The sequence below is a fragment of the Hemitrygon akajei genome, chromosome 7 (assembly GCF_048418815.1).
Source record: "Hemitrygon akajei chromosome 7, sHemAka1.3, whole genome shotgun sequence".
Classification (NCBI taxonomy): Eukaryota; Metazoa; Chordata; class Chondrichthyes; order Myliobatiformes; family Dasyatidae; genus Hemitrygon; species Hemitrygon akajei.
This window is the reverse complement of record NC_133130.1, coordinates 41,236,199-41,261,846: the sequence shown is the minus strand read 5'-3', so window position 1 is coordinate 41,261,846 and position 25,648 is coordinate 41,236,199. Positions and strand designations below refer to the sequence as shown.

The window sequence follows — 25,648 nt, the reverse complement described above, 5'->3', positions numbered from 1 at the left end:
AGACCCTTCTTCAGGACTGAGGAGGAAGGGGGAAGATGCCAGAATAAAAAGCTGGGAAGAGAAGGGAGGAGACTAGCTGGAGTGTGGAATGAGCTGCCAGATGAAGTGGTAAATGCGGGCTCGCTTTTAACATTTAAGAAAAACTTGGACAGGTACATGGATGAGAGGTGTATGGAGGGATATGGTCCAGGTGCAGGTCAGTGGGACTAGGCAGGAAAATGGTTCTGCACAGCCAGGAGGGGCCAAAAGGCCTGCTTCTGTGCTGTGATGTTCTGTGGTTCTATGGAAAGTGATAAGTGAAGCCAAGTGGGTGGGAAAGGTCAAGGGCTCAAGAAGAAGGAATCTGATAAGGAGAGCAAACCATAGGAGAAAGGTGAGGAGGAAGGGACCCAGGGGAAAAATATAGGCAGGCGAGAAGAGGTGAAAGGTCAGAACTGGGAATGTGGGGGGGGAGGTGTTTTCTTTTTAGCCAGAAGGAGAAAGCGATACTCATGCCATCAGGTTAGAGGCTACTATTGGAGTATAAAAGTTGCATTGTTTGCTGTGTAACCAAAACTATGTAGTCAGCTTTGAGCTTGCTATTTGCTATGCATGTATCCAATTTAGTAGGAGAATGAAATCTTAAGAATGTAGAAGATAATGGTGTGTTAATGAGAGGCTAGCTAAGAGATGTAGATTATATAGTCAGCTTTGAGTTTGCTATTTGCTATGCACGTATCCAATTTAGTAGGAGAATGAAATCTTAAGAATGTAGAAGATAATGGGGTGTTAACGAGAGGTAGCTAAGAGATGTAGATTAGAACATGATTAAGTCAATGGGTAGAAACAATAGTGGCGGATGTACTTGTGATACGCAACAGAACACTGATTGGATATGCTAATACAATTAAACCAGGAGATTGCGATAAAAAATGCTATGTACAAGGATCGGTGGGCAATCAGCGACTAGCTCAATGACTGTCTCAGCTTTGATTTGCAAATTAAAGTTTAATACTTCTTGAAGAATCTTCTGCGTCTCCTGGCCGTTTGTGGGGCACGAGAAACCACGACACTACCCAGACAGAATATAAGGTGTTGCTCCACTACCCTGAGAGTAGCTTCATCTTGCCACAAGAGGAGGCCATGGACTGGCACGTCAGAATGGGAACCAGGAAGTTTTCGTTTTGGCGGATGAAGTGGAGGTGCTGAACGAAGTGGCCCCCCCAGTTCACAGCGGGTCTCACTAATGGAAATGAGGCCGCATCAAGAGCACTGGACATAACAGGCAACCACAGCAGGCTCACAGCTGAAGTGTTGCCTCACCTGTTTGGGGCCCTGAATGAAGGTGAGGGAGGAGGTGAATGGGAAGGTGTAGCACTTGGGCCACTTGAAGGGAGGGAGATTAGCGGTGAGGGACGAATGGACAGGGGAATCGCAGGGGGAGCAATCCCTGCGGAAAACAGAGAGGTGGGGGAAGGCAAAGATATATTTACAGGTAGGATCCCTTTGGAGATGGCAGAAGTTGCGGAGGATGATGTGTTGGATGCAGGGGCTCATGGGGTGGTGGGCAAGAGGAACACCATTACTATTAAGGAGGCAGGAAGATGGGGTGAGTGCAGAGGTACAGGAAATGGAGGAGATGCGTGTGAGGGCAGCATCAATAGTGGTTGGAGGGAAGCACCATTTTTTTGAAGAAGGTAGACAACTCTGATGTCCTGGAATGGAAAGCCACGCTCTGGGAACAAATGTGGTGGAGCATAAGGAGCTGAGAAAAAGGAATAGCATTTTTACAGGAGACAGGGTGGGAAGATGTAAGGTCAGAATAACCATGGGAATCGATAGGGTTATAAAAGATACTGATTGACAGTTTGTCTCAGGAGATGGAGACAGAGAGATTGAGAAAGGAGGGAGGTGTCAGAGAATCAAGAAAGGGGAGGGAGGTGAAAGAGATACCTAATATAAGATAATATTAAATAGAATAAAGATAGAAAAATAGCTATAAACACCATGTTTTTGACGTAAATGCTTTCCAGAGGAGGGCCAGTGACATTAATATAGTATCTTCCTATAAAAATGCCCTGATAATATTGACATGTATGGGTATCAAAGGGAAAACATTTTACACTGTCTGAAAAGAAAGTACAAGCTTCTAACTGCAAATATTCAGTGATGTTATCATTTACTTTGTTAAAATTCTTGTATTATTAAAGTGTAATATTGACAAAAGCACCTGTACAATGGAAAATGTAGCTCTTTCTGGTTCTTTGTTCTTAACGCTTCTCTTTCAAGAAGTTACTAATCAAAGCAATCAAACTGGATGTAAATAAAAAGAAAAAATTCGCCCTATTTAGAAACTAAGAAAAATGTTAATTTTGCTAACTCTATAAGGCTGAAAAAGGCTCATGCTTCAATGAAACCATTAAAAGTGCTCGACACAGGAAAAACTTTGTATTGCTTGAATGGAGTACAAAATGCCTAACTTCATACAAGGTCAAGATTATCTTCCCGTTATTAATGGAAAAACCCCATCCAAAATTTGAATCTGTTTTCTCCCCCAACATAGTTCCAGTAATGTTTCCCCCACATACTTTCAGCAAAGCTTTGGAATATTGTTTGAAATAAACATTCATAAGGTACTGAATTTGAAAAGTGAAAATGTAGAAAAGGTTAAAAAATACATTTAAATTACTTGTATTACAATTACTGGAGTTTGTCCAAAAGAATTCCCTCCCCTTCAACAAAGTATGTTAGTGCAAACATCATTACTATTGTTCCTTCATCCTACTCACCACTCTTGTCAGCCTTGTCAGAAGAGCGAAGCTCTTTGATCATATACGTCAGGCTGTCTGGGTTGCATTTTAACAGCTTGGGAAGATAGTAGTCAATGATGGAAGTTGTCTGACTGGGCTTCTCCTCACACAAGGCCAGAAGAAACGGCAGGACCCAGGTTTTGTGCCATTCATCAGTCCAACTAGTCGATTGTGATGAAGACATCAACTGGTTCTTATGGCTGATGAACATTTTTTCTAACAGATCAGTTGCATATGGTGCAAGCGATTGCTCATGCATTAGTCCTAAAACTTGTTTAGGGATAGAGTCATCTACTGTTAGTATATAATCTGTACCTAAATATTCTACTAGGCAGCTCAGTGAAATATATTTCCCTTTGATATGCCACTCTAAATCCAACAAACTCTTTGTCAAATTTAAGAAGAATGAATCTGTCATTTCATTCGAACCATCGATGGTCTTCTGGTGAATTTTTAAAATGTTTTTAAATATAGCTTTAGTCTGATGTCTCACTGCATCTAAAGGATGTTCCCAATGTGTCCATATGTAGCCCAGTAGTTTCTGAATGGATTCAGAGCTTCCACTCAAGGAATTTTTCAGATACTGAGAGCATGAGTCTGAATGGAGGGCATCTAATGCGGCTGTTGTCCAAAAACCGAGAATTCTGGAAATTGACAATGCCATACTGGATTCCTTTAAACTGAAATAAGAAGAGATCAGTGACTCAAAAGGGTAATCTGTACACACGATAAATGGTGTAGAACACACTCCATTCACAAAATCCAATCCATTATAAGAAATTGTAAAATCATAGAAATAAGAAGCAAACTAGCAATTTTGCAAATAAGAATACTTCTCTGGTTGGAATACACAGGTGTACTCCCTCAAGGGCTGCAAAGAGGGGTGAGAGTAATAAGCCGTTTTACAACCATGCATGTCTGATGCACAATGCAAAACAGAAGGAAATTCCATATAATGCAGAATTCTTTTTATGACATCACCAATATCTTTTCTAATATGTCACTTCTTCGTAAAATCCACTTATACCACATACTGGTCTGGATTCATGCTGCAGCTTTGGCAAAATATCTGGACCTCTCATGGCTAATTTTGAACTTCTGTGGCTTCCTTCCCTAACACCCACCCACCCCCCCACCATTGCAGCACTCTTGATGGCAGTATTGAATTGAATTGTCTTGACTTTTTACATCTTTCATCTACAGGAGTAAAAATCGTTATGTGACGTCTCCGTCTAAATGTACAATGTGCAATTAATAGCAATTTGTAATAAACAGTATGTACAACAGGGCAGTCAATATAGCATAGACATACAACAATTTTATCAGCATGAATTGATCAGTCTGATGGCCTGGTGGAAGAAGCTGTCCCAGAGCCTGTTGGTCCTGGCTTTCATGCTGTGGTACCATTTCCTGGATGGTAGCAGCTGGAACAGTTTGTGGTTGAGGTGACTCGGGTCTTTTTACACACCTGTCTTTGTAAATGTCCTGAATAGTGGGAAGTTCACATCTACAGATGCGCTGGGCTGTCCGCACCACTCTCTGCAGAGTCCTGTGATCAAGTGAAGTACAGTTCCCATATCAGGCAGTAATGCAGCCAGTCAGGATGCTCTCAATCATGCCCCTATAGAAAGTTCTTAGGATTTGGGGGCCCATTCCAAACTTTTTCAACTGTCTGAGATGAAAGAGGCACTGTTGTGCTTTTTTCACCACACAGCCGGTGTGTACAGACCACGTGAGATCCTCAGTGATGTCTATGCTGAGGAACTTAAAGCTGTTCATCCTCTCAACCCCAGATCCATTGAAGTCAATAGGGTTAGCCTGTCTCCATTCCTCCTGTAGTCCACAACCAGGCCCTTTGTTTTTGTGACATTGAGGGAGAGGTTGTTTTCTTGACGCCACTGTGTCAGGGTGATGATTTCTTCTTTGTAGGCTTGCTCATTATTACTTGAGATTAGGCCAATCAGTGTAGTGTCGTCAGCAAATTTCATTAGCAGATTGGAGCTGGGGGTGGTGACACAGTCATGAGTATACAAAAAGTAAAGGGAGGGGACTTAGGGGCACTTGTGTTGAGGGTCAGAAGAGCAGAGGTGAGGGAGCCCACTCTTACCACCTGCCGACGATCTGACAGGCAATCCAGGATCCAGCTACACAGGGCAGGGTGAAGGCTGAGGTCTCTGAGCTTCTAGTCAAGCCTGGAGGGAATTATGGAGTTGAATGCTGAATTGAAGTCCAAGAACAGCATTCTCACATAAGCATCCCTCTTCTCCAAGTATGTAAGGACACATTAATAAATTTTCCAACAATCTGAGGTGTTTTACAAAGAGAAGACTATAGAAAAGACAATCAGGCTGCATGAGAATTGATTTATGCTCCTGTAATGACAACCAAAAACTTGTAGATAACATTAATTTTACTTCACAGCTCTCAGCATGGTTTACACCATTCTCATCTGCAGAAAGCTATGCCTTCAGACAAATGGCTTCCTTTGCTCTGAAGAGCTGTCAACCATATGCATCATCAGCTATAAACTCAACTCCATTTTCTTAAGTCTGCTGAAGGCACAAGGACACTTTTCAGCTATCAAGCAGGGGTTGTGGATACAGATGCACTAACCTTCAGCACGTGGCTGAACACTCAAGGTTTATTTCTTTGGTTTTTTTTGTTTTCTCCTCAATTAGGTGCCACCTGCAACCTCAATAGAAGATACTAATGAATGGAAATACTGTAATATTTCAAGCTTCTTACAATTTAGTCTTCTCTCTGGTGGCATTTCACTTTACTATTACTAAATGGGAAATATCTAAAGCAGATGTACAAACACAGTGCCACATTTACCTAGTTCATCTAATCAAAAGTTCAGAAGGGTAATTGGGCAAGGTGAGAAAATATAAAATAAATTACAGGTGTGGCAAAGTAACCAACCTCAAATCATACAAAGTGAAACATCAATTAGAACATAAATCACCATAACCATCACTGAGCTTTAGACTTCTGATTTTTTGGTTCAAACTCTAGACAATTCACACAATTCAGACATCTTTCTGGTTCCTTCATAAAATGGTCTTCTAGTTACATACTGCAACCAACTTACCGCCCTCTACTGTGCCTATTGTCTTGTTCATTATTTATTGTAATGCCTGCACTGTTTTGTGCAGTTTATGCAGTCCTGGTTAGGTCTGTAGTCTAGTGTAGTTTTTTTTTCTGTGTTGTTTTTACGTAGTTCAGTGTAGTTTTTGTCCTGTTTCATGTAGCACCATGGTCCTGAAAAATGTTGTCTCGTTTTTACTGTGTAATGTACCAGCAGTTATGGTCGAAATGACAATAAAAAGTGACCTGACTTGACTTGACTTGAATTATGCTACAAAGTGAAATCAGTGGAAAGCCCATGGTCACAAAATTGCAACTGCTTCCTAATAACTGAAGCTTCTGATTGAGAGATCCACTGTAAAAGGATTTAATAGACCAGTAAACTACTTAAAACGCTCTTAGATTATTTTAACTTCAGTCAGTTATCCGCATCTGCTAATGCTATTACAGATATGAAAGGGCACTTCTATAATTCTATGAAAATCAATTTTTTCTTTGTTCTGAATACCCAATAACACATGCTTGTTTAGAAAGTATCTTGAATGTGTTGCTTACCGGGAGTTAAGTGACAGGAGAGCAGTTAATATATCTAAGAGGAGCTGGTCACTGCCGTCTCCCATTCTTCCACTTCCCCAGTCTAACATGGTCAGTGTTCCCTGGATGAGGAAAAGAACTGCATCGTCAGGCGGTGCAGCTCGGTATAGTGCCCCACAACTCTGTATTAACCAACTTGGGGCATCGGCAACTCCTTTCGTGGAGTTAAAAAGCAGATTGTGAACCTGTCCAAGTAAAAAAAAAAGAAACAATTAAACTTATAAAAATATAAAAAATTAAATAATATTCCGAGCCTTATTGGAAAAGGGCACATTGCAATGTATATCATTTGCTTAAATTTTCTTCCTCAACTGCACCAGGTCAGAAATGTAAGCTGATGTGCATAGGTCATTTACAAGAGAAAATCTGCAGATGCTGGAAATCCAAGCAACAGACACAAAATGCTGGAGGAAATCAGCATGCCAGGCAGCATCTATAGAAAAAAGTACAGTCGACATTTTGGCCCGAAACCTCCACTGTACTTTTTTTTCTATAGAAGCTGCCTGACCTGCTGAGTTCCTCCAGCATTTTGTGTATTTTGCATAGGTCATCTGTAACTTTGTTAGTCAGTGGAACTGATAGACCATGTGCTTAACCAAGATGATTAAGAAGGAATTTGAAAAAAAAAATTGGCAAACTAGAATAATGGGAGTAAAATCAAAAAGGCTCTAAAGCAATGAATAAAAAGAGGAAATTAAGAGAGACACATAGCAAAAGTGTACAAGAAAAAAATCTTATAAATTTCCAATACAATTTGCCAAGTGAATGGGCAACAGATACTGGAAGGTGAGAAGGGGACTGAAGTTCCCACAACAGTGATGAGTAGAGCTTTGTAGAGAAGACTTTATCCCACACCTACAACAAAAAGCACCATCGGTTCACCACAGACCATTAAGCACAGCAAGATTTTGTTTAAGGTGGTTCCTGCTCCAATTAGCCTGTCCACAACCAAGAGCAGATAAAGTAATGCAATCTTTAAAGGCTAACTCTGAATAAAGAGTGACATACAATACCAAAAAAAATCCTTGTGCAATACAAATCGCATAAGTTGAAATTCATGTTGTGGTTTTGGGTCCATGCTAGTCAAGTAATGATTACTGATAGTGTTCTACCACTACAATGAAATCACTTTAATGTACAGGATTTCCATTTCTCTGCTTCCTAAAAAATGGTAAAATGCATCCAGATTGTTTTAATAACATTTTCCCTTGTAGTGGGAACAAGTGGCCAACTTGACTCACATGCAGCATTAAAATGGTTCAAAGGTTTATTAAGTATCAAAGTACACAACTCTGAAATTCTTCAGTTCTCCGGGTAGCCATGAAACCAAGAAAGAAAGGAAGGCAGCATAATCATCAACCCCTAAATCCCACCTACCCGGAAAAAAAAAGAATAGAAATGGAACAGGCGTATCAACCCCCAAATCCGTCCTCCCACATAAAAAATGAGCCAAACGGATCAGGCACATCGGCCCCCAAAACCCCCACCCCGCACAAAAGAAAACTGAGAAGACTGGGTGAGAAAGAACAGAATATAAAAACTGAAAGACTGAAAAAAAAGTCTATAGTTCAAAGTCCAAAGTGCCAAAAAAAACCTGGACAACACTCTTTGCAGCGGCAGGCTCTCCTCTCTCTGTACAGAGCACCTGATCGAAAGGCAAGCTGCAGACGCTCACAGTCTGCACCCACTTCAATGCTTCAATCTCCCTGGTTGCTGTTATCGGCAAACAATGGTTAATCAGTTAAATGGGCCTAAACATAGACTTGTGCCCCTTCCTGCAGCCTTCTTGCTGCCTCTACCTCCCTGAATCCTCTCGGAGACTGACAATCTTCAAACTTCTGTACTCGCCTTGATGTTTTAATCGCCCTCCCCACTGTAATCGGTGAAAGTGGAAGCTTTATCAACGAAAGGGGCTCAAATACTGGCTCTTGTGCATCCTGCAGCTTTCTCACCACAGGTTCGTTCACGCTGCCTCTGCCTCCTGGAATCCTCTCAGAGGTTACAGAGCAATGAAGCACCCAAACAATCGCCAAACAACAAAAGACAGGCTCCAACAGTTCCAGAGTCACATTCAAGGTGATAAACAAACGCAGAAGACATAAAAGAAGTGGAAAAAAATGGTTTCATGATCTATCCAGAAGATGTCAACCAAAGAAGCACTGTACGCAGGCGCCATCTTGACCTTTCGGCAAAATGAGCTGAAAAGTTGTACAACAAACCTCAGCTGGATCATTGTACGAGACATACAAAAGGTACACAAATGCAGAGGTTATTAATGATTTTGGAAAGTATATTCATACATAAAATTTCTCTGAAGCACCCAACTATAATTTCAGGAAAACATACAATTAAATGCAACTTGATACAAATTATTGCACATTTTTTGATAAAATTACTTTCCCCCCCCCAAAAAATCACATTTTTTGATGCAAATCCCTCTTTGAATAGGCATCAAAGTCATCAAAATAATTATAAATTATATGTCACCAATCATACTTTAATCCAACTGGGGTGATCTTTCATTGATTCTGTTATTGTTATTATTCCAGATTTATTATGCCCACAAGAAAATTAATCTCAGGGTTGTATATGGTGACATATACTGTATGTTCTTTGATAATAAATTTACTTTGAACTTTAATACTTGATTAGAATCAGAATCAGGTTTATTATCACTGGCATGTGACGTGAAATTTGTTAACTTAGCAAATTTCAATTTTTTTTATGAATCTACTCAAGTATTTTCTTTTAATGTGCTTATATCCCTCTCCACAGATGCTGCACAGCTTACTGGATATTTCCAGTATATTTTTCTTTGTTTTTATTTCAGATATCCAGCATTCGCAGTAGCTTGTTTGCGTTTTGTCATTCTCATAAGAACTTAAGTGCTTTTAGCTGTCCGCCTCAGCCAACATAAAGTTAGATAATTAATTTAAATGAATATTATTTCCAGAAGATAGTCCCACTCACCAGCTTTGGCAACAACTCATCACGTTCCACGATAGTTTTGATAAACAGAAGCGTGGCCATTCCTGCTGTACTATGAACGGTCTGTAGGAAATTTCCTGAATTGCAGAAGAAATAAAAGATGTTCAGCTGTTCCTCAAACCAACTCCAGTAAAATCAAATGTCTTATTTTAACTTCTTTTAGAAAGAAGGATTAGGACTAAAAACAAGCAACTTGCCTAGTATGGCAAAAAAAGATAATTTTCTGCTCTTTTAATCTTGAGAAAACATGTTGACCTGTGCTCTGGAACCACAGCAGTTTCTGATAAACTTACCATCTAAGATCATTTCAATAAAGCACGTGAGCAATCCACACATAGCTTCCGAGAGAGCTGGCTCAGGATCGTTACAGAAAATACCATGTATTTTGCCTTGAACTTTCTGAACAAGCACCATTGAGGTTTTTAAGGCCAGTAGCAAATCATACATCAGCTTGTTCTGCAGAATATGTTGCCCACCAAGGTTCCTAAAACAGAGTTACAAATCAGATAATTTAATGAAAATGCACTTTTAAGGAAAAAGTGATAAATGTTTTGGCGAAGGACATCATTTAATTTAATAGAAAGTCTGCAAAAGCACTTTCATGACTTTATGAATCAAAGGCTAAATTTACGTCTCCTCCCAATGTTTTATCCAGTAATCTCCATGTTAAAAGAAAGTAAACATAAACCTAATTTACACATTTTAATTAAATGCAAAATTTGAAAAAAAATCACTCAGAATTTGATCTTAAGTACATTTAAAGTGCAGAGAGTATTGTGTTTTTACATTAAAAAATATGAAGCAATCTTAATAGACCAACAAATAGAAGTGGAATATTTGCATTTCACAAAAACAACAAAATAATTTCACTGTGCAATGAATTAACATCACCTCCCATTAGTTGGGTCAGCACCCAACTTGCATAAATGGATGGACTCAGTGGCTCAGGTACAACATAAAAATAGTCAAGCTTGCAAACCCTTAATTTATTTTGGATGTGAATGTACAAGTCTTGATCAGGATGCCACAAAATTAGGACATTGTTGATAGCAAAGAAGGTTATCATCGACTACGGGGCATCTTGATCAGTTAAGGAAGAGAGTCAAAAAGCGCAAATGGATTTCTATACAAAGAAATTTAAGGTGATGGATTTTGGAAAGTCATCTAACACAGGACTTAAACTATGATGGCAGGGCACTGAGGAGTTTAACGCTAACAGAGAGATCTCGGAGTACAGTGCATAGTTCATTGAAAGCAGCATCATAGACAGGGTGGTGATGAAGGAGTTTTGCAGGTTGGTCTTCAACAGTCAAGGCATTGTGTTACAGTTGCATAAAGTCTTTGCTGAGGTCACACTTAGAGCACTACTTACAGTTTTAGTCAACTGCAATAGGAGAGACGCAGGTTAACTGGAATGTGTGCTTTACAAGGATGTTGACAGGACCAGAGGACCTGAGTTATAGGGGGAGGCTAGGTCTTCATTCCTTGGAACACAGGAGAATGAGGGGCGATATTATAGAAATGTGTGAAAATATGAGAGGCAGTAACACTATAATTTTCAGTAAAGTGTAAAGCAACAGCCTTCCCCAGGGTAGGGGAGTCCAAAACTAAAGAGACAGTTAGGGTGAGAGGAGAAAGATTTAAAAGGGACCTGTAGGGCAACGTTTTCCCACAGAGAATGAGCTGCTAGAGGAAGGGGGTGAGGTAGGTACACTAGTATCATTTAAGCAGTCCATGGTCAGGTGCATGGAGAGGCAGGGCTTAGAGGGCTATGGGCTGAATGCAGGAAACTGAGGGGACATCATAAACACTTGGACTCATTCCTCTGAAGGGTCTGAATCCATTCTGCATTGCTCTATCACTCTATGACCTCATCATCTGAACTACAAACTTAATTTCTTATATGCATGTTATCTAAATACCTAATATTCACCCAGCCCACAGCAATGTATAAGAATGCTACAACAGTTTCTAGAAACTACAGCTGGACTATTAGTACAGGTTTAGCTTGAATCATACAGAAGTTCTTCACACGGTTGAATAGATAGCATTTAAAGAAAATATCTTAATACAAGAGTAGTAAGTACTTTATCAACCAGTTCTGTAACCTTACAATCCCAAAATCATAGAACACTTTTAACTCTCAGAATTACAACCTATGTGGGATTTAAAATAACTTTACTGATAAACACAACGCTCAATGTTAAAATTGGAAAAATACTCACTTATTCTGCAACTTGAAATCCAGAACTGCCGCATGCAGAAACTGAAGAACTAATAAGAAGAAAAAGTTATTGTTGCAATTTTACAAGTTATTTCAATCTCCAAGCTAACCTAAATCAGTCAGATTCTGCGAACACAGCCTCAGATAGAGGGGTGCCCTTTTAGAACAGAGATGAGGAAGAGATGAATCTCTGGGATTCTTTGCCTCAGGCAGCTGTGGAGGCCAATTCTCTATGTATATTTAAGACAGAGGTTGATAGATTCTTGATTGGTCAGGGCATGAAGGGATACAGGGAGAAGGCAGGAGACTGGGGCCGAGAGGAAAATTGGATCAGCCATGATGAAATGGTGCAGCAGACTCAATAGGTCAAATAGTCTAATTCTGCTACTTAATTTTATGGTCTTACTTCTGGACTTTGAATTTTTTCGGGTGATTTAGGAAGAAGTTAACTTTCATGACTTTGAGTCATGCAATGTACATCTTCATTACTTTATTTAACAAAACCCACAGATTAAAAATATGCTTAAAACTTCTCCTTGCCAGTTTACATAAATATTAGAACAGTACAGCACAAGAACAAGCCCAAACTAATTAAGCTAATGAAACCTAATCTCTTCTGCCTGCGCATGATCTATATACTTCTTTAAATAAAAATATTCTTCAATTCATTTGTTTGAGGATTCACAATGACGGTCTTTTTGGTCACTTTTGAAAACAACCTGGTCCCCTGTTGGTCTGTGGGCCAACATGCTTTTCGGACAATTTAATCACAAGCTTTTCGGAGCAAAAATCAGGCAACAAGTGAAGGAACTATACTTTGAAACTGGGTGGCTCAACTTACAAAAGGCAAAGGAACTCCTACTCTGTACTAAGCCTGCAGTAAGATAATTCTGAATTTGAGTTAAACCTCAAAGTGGGGTTTCTCAGCTTTTAGATTTGTTATCATACAAACAATGACAAATATAATCAGATTAATGCATTTAATATGTAAATTAAAATTCACACCTGTGTTGCACTTAATGAGAGAAAACTACTGTAAGTGTAGATTTCAGTAGAATAATAACAACAAAAAAAGACATGCTCAAAAAAGTAAAGTAGAACCTACCCTCCAGATAAAGAAACTGCATGCATTTTTCACCTGTAAATACAAAACCAAATTAGGAGCGATTACTTTGTTAAAAATGCATCACAATTAGAAAAGGAAAACATCAAATCTCATCCAGTATCCTCTCCCTTCTTGTCCTGAATATCTGATTGGTGGTATGCAAAATTTATAATCCACTACTCCTCCTATAGATCAGTTTTTAAATAGCCCTATTTGGTTCAAATTAAGTACTTTTTGATACTAGAATAAAAAATATTGTTTACTGGTGTCAGAAACTATTGATAGTGGGGTAACCAATTTAAAACTACCATCACAAGATTAAAAGGGAAATTAGGAAAATTCCTTTAAACAGGTTATTGCAGCACCAAAGTGAGTGATTGAATTCAAAATTAATACAATTTTAACAGAGGATAAATATTTAAAACAGGGCTAAAATGAGAATGAGGGACAGAAGAACAAAATTTGGATACTTTTAAACAAAAATCCAGCAAAAAGCATTTACATTAAACCTTGCTTTAGGCTATAAGGTAGTGGCAATATGAAGGTAGCCACATACCATTCACTCCAAAACAATGAAAGATGTTGGAAAATAAAGGACTGTGAAGCACACCACATTGAAAGACCCTAATATAAGATTATTCAAGTTCACACCCTTGCCCATATTTACCCAAGCTAAAATTCTCCATGCACGCTGCAATGGAGTCAGTTGTCTTCCTAGTATGGGTTTTATCCACAGTCAACAGTTCTTTCCTCAGGCAATGGACAAGGCAGCTAACCACTTCTTCCTGCAAGCTTTCAGGAACACAGCCCAGTGTACTGCAAAAGAACGAGTTATGTGTCTGAATGAAGCTTTTGTGCAAATACATTAAAAATAAGCATCTTGGTGTGGGTGTAAAATATTTAAATACAGTACTGGAGCCACTTTATGTGGGAGCCATGATATACAGATGCAATTTAACAAATGGAATATATAATTCGGACATGCAACAGATTTATCTCAAATTATGCTTAATGCATTAGCTAGCTAAACAGGTGAATTTTAGGAAATACTTCTAAGCCAGAATATTTAAGGTTTACCTGACCGTATCTTTTATGTTGCTCAGCATTAAACCTCCCTTCTCCCTTCCAACCATACTTACATGTGTGACCACCACTCTGATATGATCCCTTCTCTCACCGCAAAGGCTGCTAATATGAATCAATATAAATTTGAACCAGTTTAATTACCCTCTGCCCTGCTTACCTGCCAAATATGCCTACAGCTCGAGAGACCTACTGGAAAGCAAAGACAGGCAGCAACTTCTTAAACGTCTTTCCTTCATTCTTTTCTCCAATATACCAACATCTCATAGACTTCCTTGTGAGAACATCCATCAACTGCCCTATTCCCACTTGTTTCCAGACCTTAACTTATTTTTCACCACCCTTTCTCCTGTTTCTCCTCATGCCCTGTCCAACCTTTGCCAGAGGCCCCGTAATACTTCCACTCTTCTATTTCTACTAAGTTACTGACCACAAGACTATCCCACTCACCATAAAGTATCCTAGTATTACATCCTGCCTCAAAGGTCAACATGTGACTACTCCATCCTTATGCAGTGCCATCCAAACTCTTATTTCACTTTCCTCAAATTCACTGGGCCATCATTCAAATCTGTACTCCTCTTTCCCACAATTCCACATTTGAATCCTTGAATTTGGTTTCCACTCTGCACAGCACCAAAGTCACTCTCATCTAAATGAGAGATGACATTTTACACGACCGCGAGGTAACCAATCACCCTCCGGCCATCTGCAACCTCTGAGACAGGTTGATCACACCAAACTTCTCCAATGACTCCTCATTCCCCTTGAAACTGATTGCCTAGCTTTTTATATAATCTGCACTTGTTATGGCCAGAGAATTCCCTGTAATGGTAGCTCTTCTTGTGCCCAGTTACCACCCCAGCCCCCAGTACCTCCAAGAATCTGGCCTTGTACCTGCTGTCACTCATTACTCAGCTACTTAATATTTGGGAATCTCATACCAAATCACAGCATCAGTACTCACAGAAACTAGCAAAATGCAGTTCTGCATCACCAAATCCTTTCACAACTTCTAAACTGCTTATCTGACACAGAGCTTTGCAAATTAACTACTGGGAAAACCAAAACCGATGCTTTCAGTTCCTACCATAAGTTCAAGATTCAAGATCGTTTCATGTCAGTTCCACTACACAAGTAGAAAGGCGAACAAAATAATTATTACTCTAGATCCAATGCAGTACAAAACAAAAACAATAAAAACCACAAAAATATAAATACATAAGATAGCTTATAGACATCGATTAATTGTATGTCCATAAAGTGATCTTAGGCACAGGAGTGTATGACATAAGGTCACTGACAGGAAGTGATGAAGTCGTGGTGGAGGGGTAGGTTAGCGGGTAGAGGTGGGGAAAGTAACTGCTCTTTGAGTCTGGTGGTCCTGACGTGGATTCAACATAGCCTCCTTCCTACTGGGGGTGGGACAAACAGTCCATGAGCAGGATGGGTGGGGTCCCTTTTCAAGCACCATTCTGCATATATGTCCTTGATGACAGGTAATCTAACACCAGTGATGAGTTGAGCACTTTTGATTGGTACTCATTGTAGACCTTCCTGTCCGCCGCGGTACAGTTTCCATACCATGCAATGATGCTCTCTAGGGCACACCTGTAAAACTACACGAGTACAGATGGACCAAGTCCAACTCTCTTCAGCCTCCTCAGGAAGAGGCATTGGTGAGCTTTCGGATTGCGTAGGATGTGTCTGCACGGTGATGTGCTCAGTGACAGGGAGGGCTTTACCTGTGATGCATTATGCCATATCCACCACTTTTTGCAGGTTCTTCTGTACAGGGGCATTGGTGCTTCCATACCAGACTGCGATGCAGACAGCCAGTATACTCTCCCTCACACAATTATAGAAGCTTATCAAAGTTTTAGATGACATGCAGAGTGTTCACAAATTTCTAATAGAGACACGGCTGTGCTTTCTTTGCAACGGCACTCTGTAATGCTGAACTCAGTTCAGATCCGCTGAAATTATAACACCGAGGAATTTTAAGCTGATACCCTCACCACCTCTGATCCCCCAGAGGACTTGCTCAGGAACATTTGGCTTCCTCCTCCTCAAGTCAATAACCAGCTGCTTGGACTTGCTGACATTGAGTGAGAGGTTGTTTTTGAGGTACCCACTTAGCAAGATTTACAGTCTCCTCCAAAGTGTTGATTCATCACCACCTTTGATTCACCCAACAACTGCAAATTTAAACATGGCACTGAAGCTGCACTTAGCTTCACAGTCACAAGTATAAAGTGTGTAGGGAGAGGACTAAGCACTCAGCCTTGTGACGCACCTGTACTGATAGAGATCGTAGAGGAGTCAATCCAAACTGACAGGAGTCTGCAAGTGAGGAAATCGAGGATCCAGTTGTACAATAAGATATTGAGGCCTAGGTCTTGTAGCTTATTGATTAGTTTTGGGGGGAATGTTAGTATTAAATGCTAAGCTGAAGTCAATGAAGATCATCCTGATGTATGGATCAGAAGTTTCACAGTTGAATGAAGAGACAATTAAAGGGAATCTGCTGTGGACCTGTTCTTACAGAAGGAAAAGCGGAGTGAATCCAAATCACCTCTCAGACAGAAGAGGATATATTTCATTAACAACCTCTCAAAGCATGTCATCACAGCGGATGTAAGTGCCCCTGGATGATAGCCAATGAGGCGGGTTAACATGTTTTCCTTAGGCACCGATATAATATGCCCACTTGAAACAGTTGGGTAGCTCAGACTGCCGCACCAAGAGATTAAAGATCTCAGTGAACACTCCAGACAATTGATCAGCACAGGTCATTAGTACTTGGCCAGGTTTCCCATCTGGGTCAGATGCATTTTGTGGCTCCTGAAGGAGACACTCACATCGGCTTCAGAGAGTGAGATCACAGTAGCCTCAGGGGCTGTGGGAGTTCGTGAAGGAGCTTTCATGTTTTCATGGTCAAAGCAAGCATAAGAGGCAGTGAGATAATCGAGCAGCGAAACCTTGCATTAACCTATGTCGCTTGGTTTCACTTTGTAGGAGGTGACAGCATCCAAGCACTGCCCCAGCTGTTGATTCAAGTTTGATCCGTAGCTGCCACTTCAAATGTGAGATAGCTGTCCAGAGATCATAGCTGGACCTCTTTTATACTACTTGATTTTCAAACATGAACACCACTGTTCTGGCCCTCATCGTTCACCCATTGCTTCTGGTTGGGGACGATCCTAAATTATTTTGTGGGAACACCCTCATCTATGCCTGTTTTTATAAATTCCATGACAACCATGGTGCATTTGTTCAGATCCTCTGATGAGTCCAGTTCACCAACTCAAAGCAATCCCATTGCCACTCCTCTGCCTCCTGTGACATCCGTTGCTGTCCTTACTTCTGGAACTTTGCTGTTTAGCCACTGCCTGGTAGCAGGAGGACAGCCGAGTGATTAGACTTAGTCGATGAAGCTTCAACCCCTATGTTTTAGTCAGGCTTGGAGTCCTCCCCTCCTCTCTCTCTTACAGCCATGACACCTCTTCATCTGCTTCAAGGTGCCATACCTGCAATCTTGAGAATAAAGTCCGCCTAATCCTTCAGAAGACCGTTCAATCATTAGTTCATTAAGGCGGTTCAAGAGTACATTACTTAAAGGGAAATTACAGGCTGCCGCTGGAAGTGTATTTAGGTATTTATAAGCAAAGTATCATCGTTTTTCCACCAGTATCATCTTTATTATTCTCCTCTGAACGACTATGGGATCTTCTACTACATTAAAGGCATCAAACACCATAGGTTGATATTCCTACTGAAGTAGTTGATAACCTTTTATCAAAATCTAAACATTTCAAATGCAAAAGAAAATTGAAATTCCACTTGGTTAGAAAAAATAATAAAATCACATTACTTACTAAGGGACATCATTGGTATATTCTTGGCCAGAAGCCTGAACATAATTTAAGTAATGTTTCCCAATAATTCAACTGTCACCACTCTACAACAGGCTATCTCCAACAAGTTTAGTTAAAAAGGTTATAATTTTAATTTACAAATTAAAAATTTTATTCACAACTCAAGATATCTGATAACATTGGGGCATTATAAGTTTGAATATCATCTTAATCACCATTCCTTCAAATAGTACAATTAATTTAAAATTTCCAGCTATAAGACCACAAGATCTAAGAGCAGAATTAGGCCATTTAGCCCATCAAGTCTGCTCCGCCATTTCAACATGGCTAATCTAATTTTCCTCTCAGCCCCAGTCTCCTGCCTTCTCCCCATATCCCTCCATGCCCTGACCAATCAAGAATCTATCAACCTCTGCCTTAAATACACATAAAAACTTGGCTTCCACAGCAGCCTATAACTAAAACTTCCACAGATTCACCACTCTCTTACTAAAGAAGTTCCTCCTCATCTCCATTGTAAAAGGATGCTACTCTATTCTGAGGTTGTATCCTCCGGTCTTACACTTTCCCCACCATAGATCCTCTCCACATCCACTCTATCAAGGCCTTTCATCATTTGATAGGTTTCAATGAAGTCACCCCTCAATCTTCTAAATTCGAAAGGAAACAGGCCCCAGAGCCATCAAACACTCTTCATATGACAAGCCATTCGATCCTGGAATAATTTTCCTGAACTGGTTTCAGCACATCCTTTCTAAGATAAGGGCCCAAAGCTGCTCACAATACTCCAAGTGAGGTCTCACCAATGCTTTATAAAGTCTCAATATTATATCCTTGCTTTTATACTCTAGTCCTCTTGAAATGAATGCTAACATTGCATTTGCCTTCATCACCACAGACTCAACCTGCAAATTAACCTTTAGGGAATTCTGCACAAGGACTCCCAAGTCCTTTTCCACCTCTTTTTTCGTATTTTCTCTCCATTTTGAAAATATTCAACACTTTTGTTTCTTTTCCCACATTGCATGACCATACACTTCCCGACACTGTATTCCATCAGCCATTTTCCTCATTCTCCTAATCTATACAAGTTCTTCTGTAGCCTCTCCACTTCCTCAAAATTACCTCCCCCTCTACCCATCTTCATATCATCTGCAAACTTTGCAACAAAGCCATCAATTCCATCATCCAAATCAATGACATATAACAAAAAAAGAATTAGTCCCACTAGTGACGGCAGCCAACCAGAAAAGACTCCCTTTATCTCCACTCTTTGCCTCCTGCCAATCAGCCACCACTTTATCCATGCTTGAATCTTTCCTGTATTACCATAGGCTCGTAGCTTGTTAAGCAGGCCAATGTGGCACCTTGTCGAAGGCCTTCTGAAAATCCAAGCACACAACATCAACCGATTCTTTGTCTCTCCTGCTTGTTATTTCTTCAAAGAATTCCAACAGATTTGTCTGGCGAGATTTTGCCTTCAGGAAACTGTACTAATTAGGCCTATTTTATCATGTCCCTCCAGGTACCTTAAAACATCATCGTTAACATTCGACTCTTAACATCTGCCTAACCACCGAGGTCACACTAACTGGCCTAGTGTCCTTTCTCCCTTCCTTTCTGCCTCTCTCCCTTTTTGAAGAGTGGAGTGACACTTGCAATTTTCCAGAAACATTCCAGAGCCTAGTGATTCTTACAAATCATTACTAATGCCTCCACAATCTCTTCAGCCACCTCTTTCAGAACCCTGGGGTGTAGACTATCTGGTTCAGGTGTCTTATCTATCTTCAGACTTTTCAGCTTCCCAAGAACCTTCTCTCTCATCATGGTAACTTCCTACTTCATGATCCCTGACACCTGGGACTTCCATCAGACTGCAGTGTCTTCAACAGTGAAGACTGGTGCTCCCCAGATATTTATTCACATCCAGTAGTACCCATTTCCCCATTTGCAAACAGTGATATTTTACGGAAGATGATGTCAATAGCTACAATAGAACAGCAACCACAGCTCCTGACATACGGCCTATACCATCAAGCGATAATCACACTTCATGTTTCTTGTAAAGATGGCCACCTGGTCTATGAATTGATAAGTTACTTACCTTCACAATAAAGTGAACATTTGGAACGGGAATCATGATGAGATTCAATTAACTCAGACAGGAAAAAAATCTTAGTTTAATGACAAAAAAATGTAAATAGATGACACGCATCATCTAAATTCAACAGCTTGTTTCAGAATTTCTTCTAGCATTTGAATACAAATCTGGTTAAAGCCTTCAGAGTTGTTTGCAAAAGAAACTCCCTTGACTTCCATTTTCAGAAACTATTTATCCAGCTCCTGATCTTTTCCTCTCCTAGAGATGACGCTCATGTCAAATAAATGTTCTTTTGAAAAGTGAAAGCACCATGTAAAATGTGGTCAAGTTCAGAAACAATCAGCAGATATTGAAAGAAAATGTGTAAGAGTGAAACAGATTTTTTAAAATCAGAATCTCTTTGCTATCATATTAAGTCCAGTATATGATAGCTCCAGGCGATACTGGAATTCAATTGGTCAATTTGTAAAATATTAAGATGTGACCAGATGGTGTAGTTATGAAAAAATATTGAATTTGAGAGTCTGTGGTAAATGTTCAATGTATGAACATTAAGAATATCAGGAATAAACAAAACACGTGGAGGGCTCCAATGGAGCAAGAATCCATCAAAGGCGAGTTAACAGTGGGACCCAGCTCAATAAAGAGCAAGTCACATCATTTAATGAAATAATTTCATTGGAGTCAAAAATCCCACGTCTAGTTGTGCATTTTACATAGATATTAAACAAACAGATCTATTAATCAATATCTAAACATACAAAATATTGTCCAAAAAAACTTTGGATTACCTTGCAGATGCTCTTTTCAAAGGGCTTTTTGATTCCAGATCCCAATAAATGTCAACCAGTATTTTAATACAGGTGTCCGCATGTGAATTCTGAAGAGAGACTCCATCCAACTTTTGTAATAACGAACCAATCTGAGATTTTAAAAAAAGTTTTAAATGCAAACATCATAGATTTTACAAAATTAGAAGACTAAATTTCAACAACATTGAAAACAATCACTGGTGAGGACAAGGAAATAAAACATGCTTCCATCACAATTAACTTAGTTTCAATTATAAAAGCCATCAAACTAATTCATATCTTAACAAAAAGAAGTTGAAGACTGGCATTTATCTTGTAAACCCCAAATAAAGAAGTTGCTGAAGTGAACTCATTCAGAACAAACAGCATATGTGAATAGACACATAGGTCACTGGTCTTACATTCAAATTATAAAAGTGAGAATTTAGTTTTTCCCAGTTTGATTAAGGTTATCGACTGTAAATGTCAACAATTTCTTTCCTCAAATGCTGCCTTACCAGCAGATTATTTTCAGAGCAGCACACGCAAAATGCTGGAGGAAAATGCTGTACTTTTTTCCACAGATGCTGCCTAGCCTGCTGAGTTCCTCCAGCATTTTTGTGTGTGTTGCTTGGATTTACAACATCTGCAGAATTTCTTGTTTGCAGATTATTTTCAGTACGTTTTTTAATTTCAGGATTTCCAACATGTTGGTTTTTTTTTTGCTTTTTCAATTATCCCTTCTTTGTGATACTTGTGATAATACAACATCATGGTAAAAGTAGCTTGTTATGTTTATCAGTGAGAATAGGGGAAGTAATAAAAGCTAAAATTAAGTGACTGCATATTTTAAAACATCACAAAAATGGAAAACGATTAATTATCATATACAGTGGATTCTGATTAATTGGTACACATCAGGACTAGTACATTTTGGTCCAATTAAGCAGCCACCCAAATTAGCCAAAGTTTCATGGAAATAGGTAAAAAGGTATAAAAAAGTCAAAATACTATTTAACTGAGCAACAAATTATGTATTTAAATGAAATACAGAGCAAATTAGAACACTATCAGTACTACTACAGCATTATAAAGTTAGTTCAATTGAGGAACTCATCCAGTGTACGCTGTTTTCTTTTGATTGACCGTAAATGAACAAAATCAGTGCAGACACTTAGCGCAGATAATGGACTGCCTTCATACAATGCTTTCGACAAATGCATCCTCCAATACAATTGCTGATATGTTCGAATTCTTCATAGTTCCTAACTTGTTGAAGTAGTGAAATCATTTCATTTTCACTCCCAAAGAAGAGAAAATCTGCAGATGCTGGAAATCCAAGCAACACACACAAAATGCTGGAGGAACTCAGCAGGCCAGGCAGCATCTCCGGAAAAAAGTACAGTCAACAGTTCGGGGTGATACCCTTCCACAGGACTGGATAAAAAATGATGAGGAGTAGGTTTAAAAGGTGGGGTAGGGGGAGAGAGAAACACAAGGTGATAGGTGAAACCGGGAGGGGGAGGAATGAAGAGCTGGGAAGTTGATTGGTGAAAGGGATATAGGGCTGGAGAAGGGGGAGTCTGATATGAGAGAACAAAAGTCCATGGAAGAAAGAAAGGGGGGGAGGAGTACCAGAGGGAGGTGAAGGGCAGGCAAGGAGATAAGGTGGGAGTGGGAAAAGAGGATGGGAAATGATGAAGGAGTTGAGGGGGCGGGCCATTACGGGAAGTTTGAGAAACCTATGTTCACGCCATCAGGTTGGAGGCTACCCGGTCAGAATTTAAGGTGTTGTTCCTCCAACCTGAGTGTGGACTCATTGCAGCAGTAGAGGAGGCCATGGATAGACATATCGGAATAGGAATGGGAAGTGGAATTAAAATGGGTAGCCACCAGGAGATTCCGCCAGAGGAAGCGGGATCTCCTAAGTAAGCATCTGTCCCAATTAACCAGAATCCACTGTATCAGATCAATGTACATACTTGCAATGGGATTTATGGAAATGGTAATCGACCTTAGGAATTTTTGATTGCATTTTGAATCAAAAGATCAACACTCGAGAGAAGATGCACAACTACCATAATTAAATGAATTGCTAACTTCTAATATAGTTGAGGTAAATACACACACACACCCTCTCTCTCAAAAAAACATGCAAACTCCTGTAAGTTAAGATTTTACAATTATCACTCACTTACCTTTCCTAAAAAAAACCCCCAATAAGTATTTGATTTATTGTTTTGAGCTAAAACATGCACTGGGTGATTCATTTATATGGTCATACCTTATCAATGGGTAAGTAGCCCCACTGCCTTGTGGGCAGCCCCTAAGACAGCTGGACATCATTGATCATCCTCCTGGCAGCTCCTGCAGCCAAGCTGGTGCCAAACATATGCTTCAGAGGCTTTCCTTTGAACTACACTGGTGAGGCCGAGAGGGGGATCTTGACGACTGGGCGTCTCAGGATCTCCATATCTTCCACCCAGACTTGTGATGACCATCATCATCACCCATTGCCCTTCGAGACACATAGATGCCAACCAACCAGCTTATCAATTATGCAAACAGCATACTTGTTTTTACATTTGAAGGCTTCAAATGTAAAAGCAGTTGTTTCAAAATACAACCACAAAAAAGGTTAAAAAAGTTACCATTTTATCACTGTTAAAAAAAACAAACTGTCTAGGAACACAAATGAAGCAAACAATAAGACTGTACCTTCTTCAATAAATGCAGCTGTTGGATTCCATCCACAAGTTCCACACACTCCAGCAAAAGTTTTGCAAGATCGTTCTCCGCATCAGATGCTATAACTGGCCGAAGATAGCGAAATATAATTGAGGAAAAGGAATTTAATGAATTCTTCTAAGACTATAAGATATAGAAGCAGAATTAGGACATCTGGCCCATTAAGATGATCACATTTTGATCATGATTGATTTATGATTCCCTCTCAACCTCAATCTTACGACTCTTTCCCATAACTTTTGATGCCCTTACTAATCAAGAACCTATCAACCTCCACTTTAATATACACAATGACTTTGCCTCCACAGTTGACTTTGGGAATGAATTCCAGAGATTCACCACCCTCTGGATAAAGAAATTCCTTCTCATCTCTGTTCTAAAGCAACATGCCTGCATCCTGAGGCTGTGCCTTCTAGTCCTGACACTCCAACAACTGGAAGAATTCTCTCCACATCCACCCTCTTAAGGCCTTTCAATATCCAGTAAGTTTTAATGAGATCACACCCTTCCCATCCTTCTAAACCCTAGTGAGTGCAGGCCCAGAGCCATCAAACACTCTTCAAACATTAGCCCTATATTCTCTGGGACCCGTCATAAACTTCTTCTGGACCCTCTCCAGTATCAATCTGTCCTAGATATGCGGACCAAAACTGCCCACAATACACCAATTGTGGTCTGTCCAATGTGGTATAAAGACACAGCATTACATCTTTGCTTTTATATTCTCGTCCTCTTGAAATATTGATTGAACAGTAAATGAAAGGCACATAATTCTATATGATTTATTGCAAATATGTAACAAAGTCAATAGGAAAGTTTGCAGAGTAGAAACACCAGGATAAATTCAAAGCTATACCATCAAATATCAAGTTAGATCATCTCTTGTTAGAGCTGGTCAACGTCCGACTCTTGTGTTGTAAATGATACCTGCATCCTGATTTCTTGGGCAACAAAGAGCTGTTTAAATTCAAAAGGTCAGACGGCATCTGGGGAGGGAAATGGACAGCTGACATTTCGGGTTCAGAAGCTTCATCTAGACCGAGAGACTTCTTCCAGCTTTTTGTTTGTTGCCCAACATCTACAATGTTTTGTATCTCCTGGTTACTTGGTCAAAGTCATCATCAAAAACAGTTAGCTAGTCCTTTATCCAATCACAGTGTTCTCGCAAAATGCATGCCAAAAATGGCATTTCAATATAAATACAAACGTTTGTGTTTATGAACCAAACACATTCTAAATCTAATTAATGTATTTCATTTTTAAATATGCAGATAACTCAGAAAGCTGTACAAATCGTTCTTATCGAATTTACCTTGGGACAGAATTGTAATACACGTGTTTACTTACATCTCAAACTTGCAAGTTTGTGATCATCCAGGATAATCCGACCAACGTCGATGTGTTTCTTCTTCTTGACAACCATCCCTGCCCAGATCGTTTTGAATTGTTGGTAGAAAAACAGTAGAACTTGTTTATGAGAGTTTTTGAAACAGAACTGGATTTCACGCCAGTTATCTATCACCTGTCCTAGGCGATAAATTCAATTAACAGCAGAAATGTTGTGGGATACAGAAATATATCAGCGCATACGGGTGCCTATATAATGATTAAGAACCCAATTCAGTATCACCAATGTTGTTTACAGCAGCAATTTTATTACAAACTCCTTTCACCGGTTCACAGCACAAACCACGCTGCCATCTTTGCAACACTTCTCTCGCCAACGTCAATTCCGCCTTCGCGTCGTACGAATCCACCTCGACACGGCACCGCCCCTGCATCCTTCAGCCATTGGTTAATGTGGGGGCGCAAGCGCCTGTCGCCGGACAATTGGCTGAGGCCGACGTCAATCCTGGAAGGTTGTCCCGGATCGTTCCCGGCCAGATGGATACTGAGGATTCCGAGCGCGCTGACAGCCGAGTGTGGGAAAGTTAGCGGCGCAGTGATGGAGGGGGCGACGGGTCGGGAGGCAGCGGGTCGTTCCGCATCAACTGCTGGCTTGGGATTCCCCCCTTTTCCGATTGTATCACGGTTTTAACGGAGGGAATGGAGCGTTTGATCAGGTAGGTTTTCTTTGCTAGTGGATGTCAGAAGCGGAGATGCTGACTGAGAGGCTCAGCGAGCCCACCGGGGTATTTTTTGCGAGTGATGTCATTCAGTGGTAGTGTGGAAAAGATGCGTTTGAGGCAGAATTTGGGAGTTCCCACTAACCTAGTGGACACGGTTGCATTGTTTTAAAAGGTTGATGTAAGTAACTGTA

The 25,648-nt window shown here is 40.0% G+C and overlaps 1 protein-coding gene across 2 annotated transcripts in view; it reads right to left on the bottom strand.

Moving 5' to 3' along the window:
• The window catches only part of LOC140730381 (tRNA (32-2'-O)-methyltransferase regulator THADA-like), a 403,880-nt gene extending 378,781 nt beyond the window's left edge, over window positions 1-25,099 (bottom strand). For both annotated transcript variants that reach the window (XM_073050701.1, XM_073050702.1), the window contains exons 1-10: window positions 24,736-25,099; window positions 23,359-23,453; window positions 20,641-20,771; window positions 13,455-13,603; window positions 12,788-12,820; window positions 11,684-11,732; window positions 9,752-9,942; window positions 9,441-9,535; window positions 6,432-6,655; window positions 2,769-3,469 (exon numbers count right to left, since the gene is read on the bottom strand). In XM_073050701.1, coding sequence (XP_072906802.1) covers window positions 2,769-3,469; window positions 6,432-6,655; window positions 9,441-9,535; window positions 9,752-9,942; window positions 11,684-11,732; window positions 12,788-12,820; window positions 13,455-13,603; window positions 20,641-20,771; window positions 23,359-23,453; window positions 24,736-24,811 — 1,744 coding nt within the window. In that variant the 5' untranslated portion in view covers window positions 24,812-25,099. The remainder of the gene's footprint in view (window positions 1-2,768; window positions 3,470-6,431; window positions 6,656-9,440; window positions 9,536-9,751; window positions 9,943-11,683; window positions 11,733-12,787; window positions 12,821-13,454; window positions 13,604-20,640; window positions 20,772-23,358; window positions 23,454-24,735) is intronic.
• Window positions 25,100-25,648: the final 549 nt, after the last annotated feature.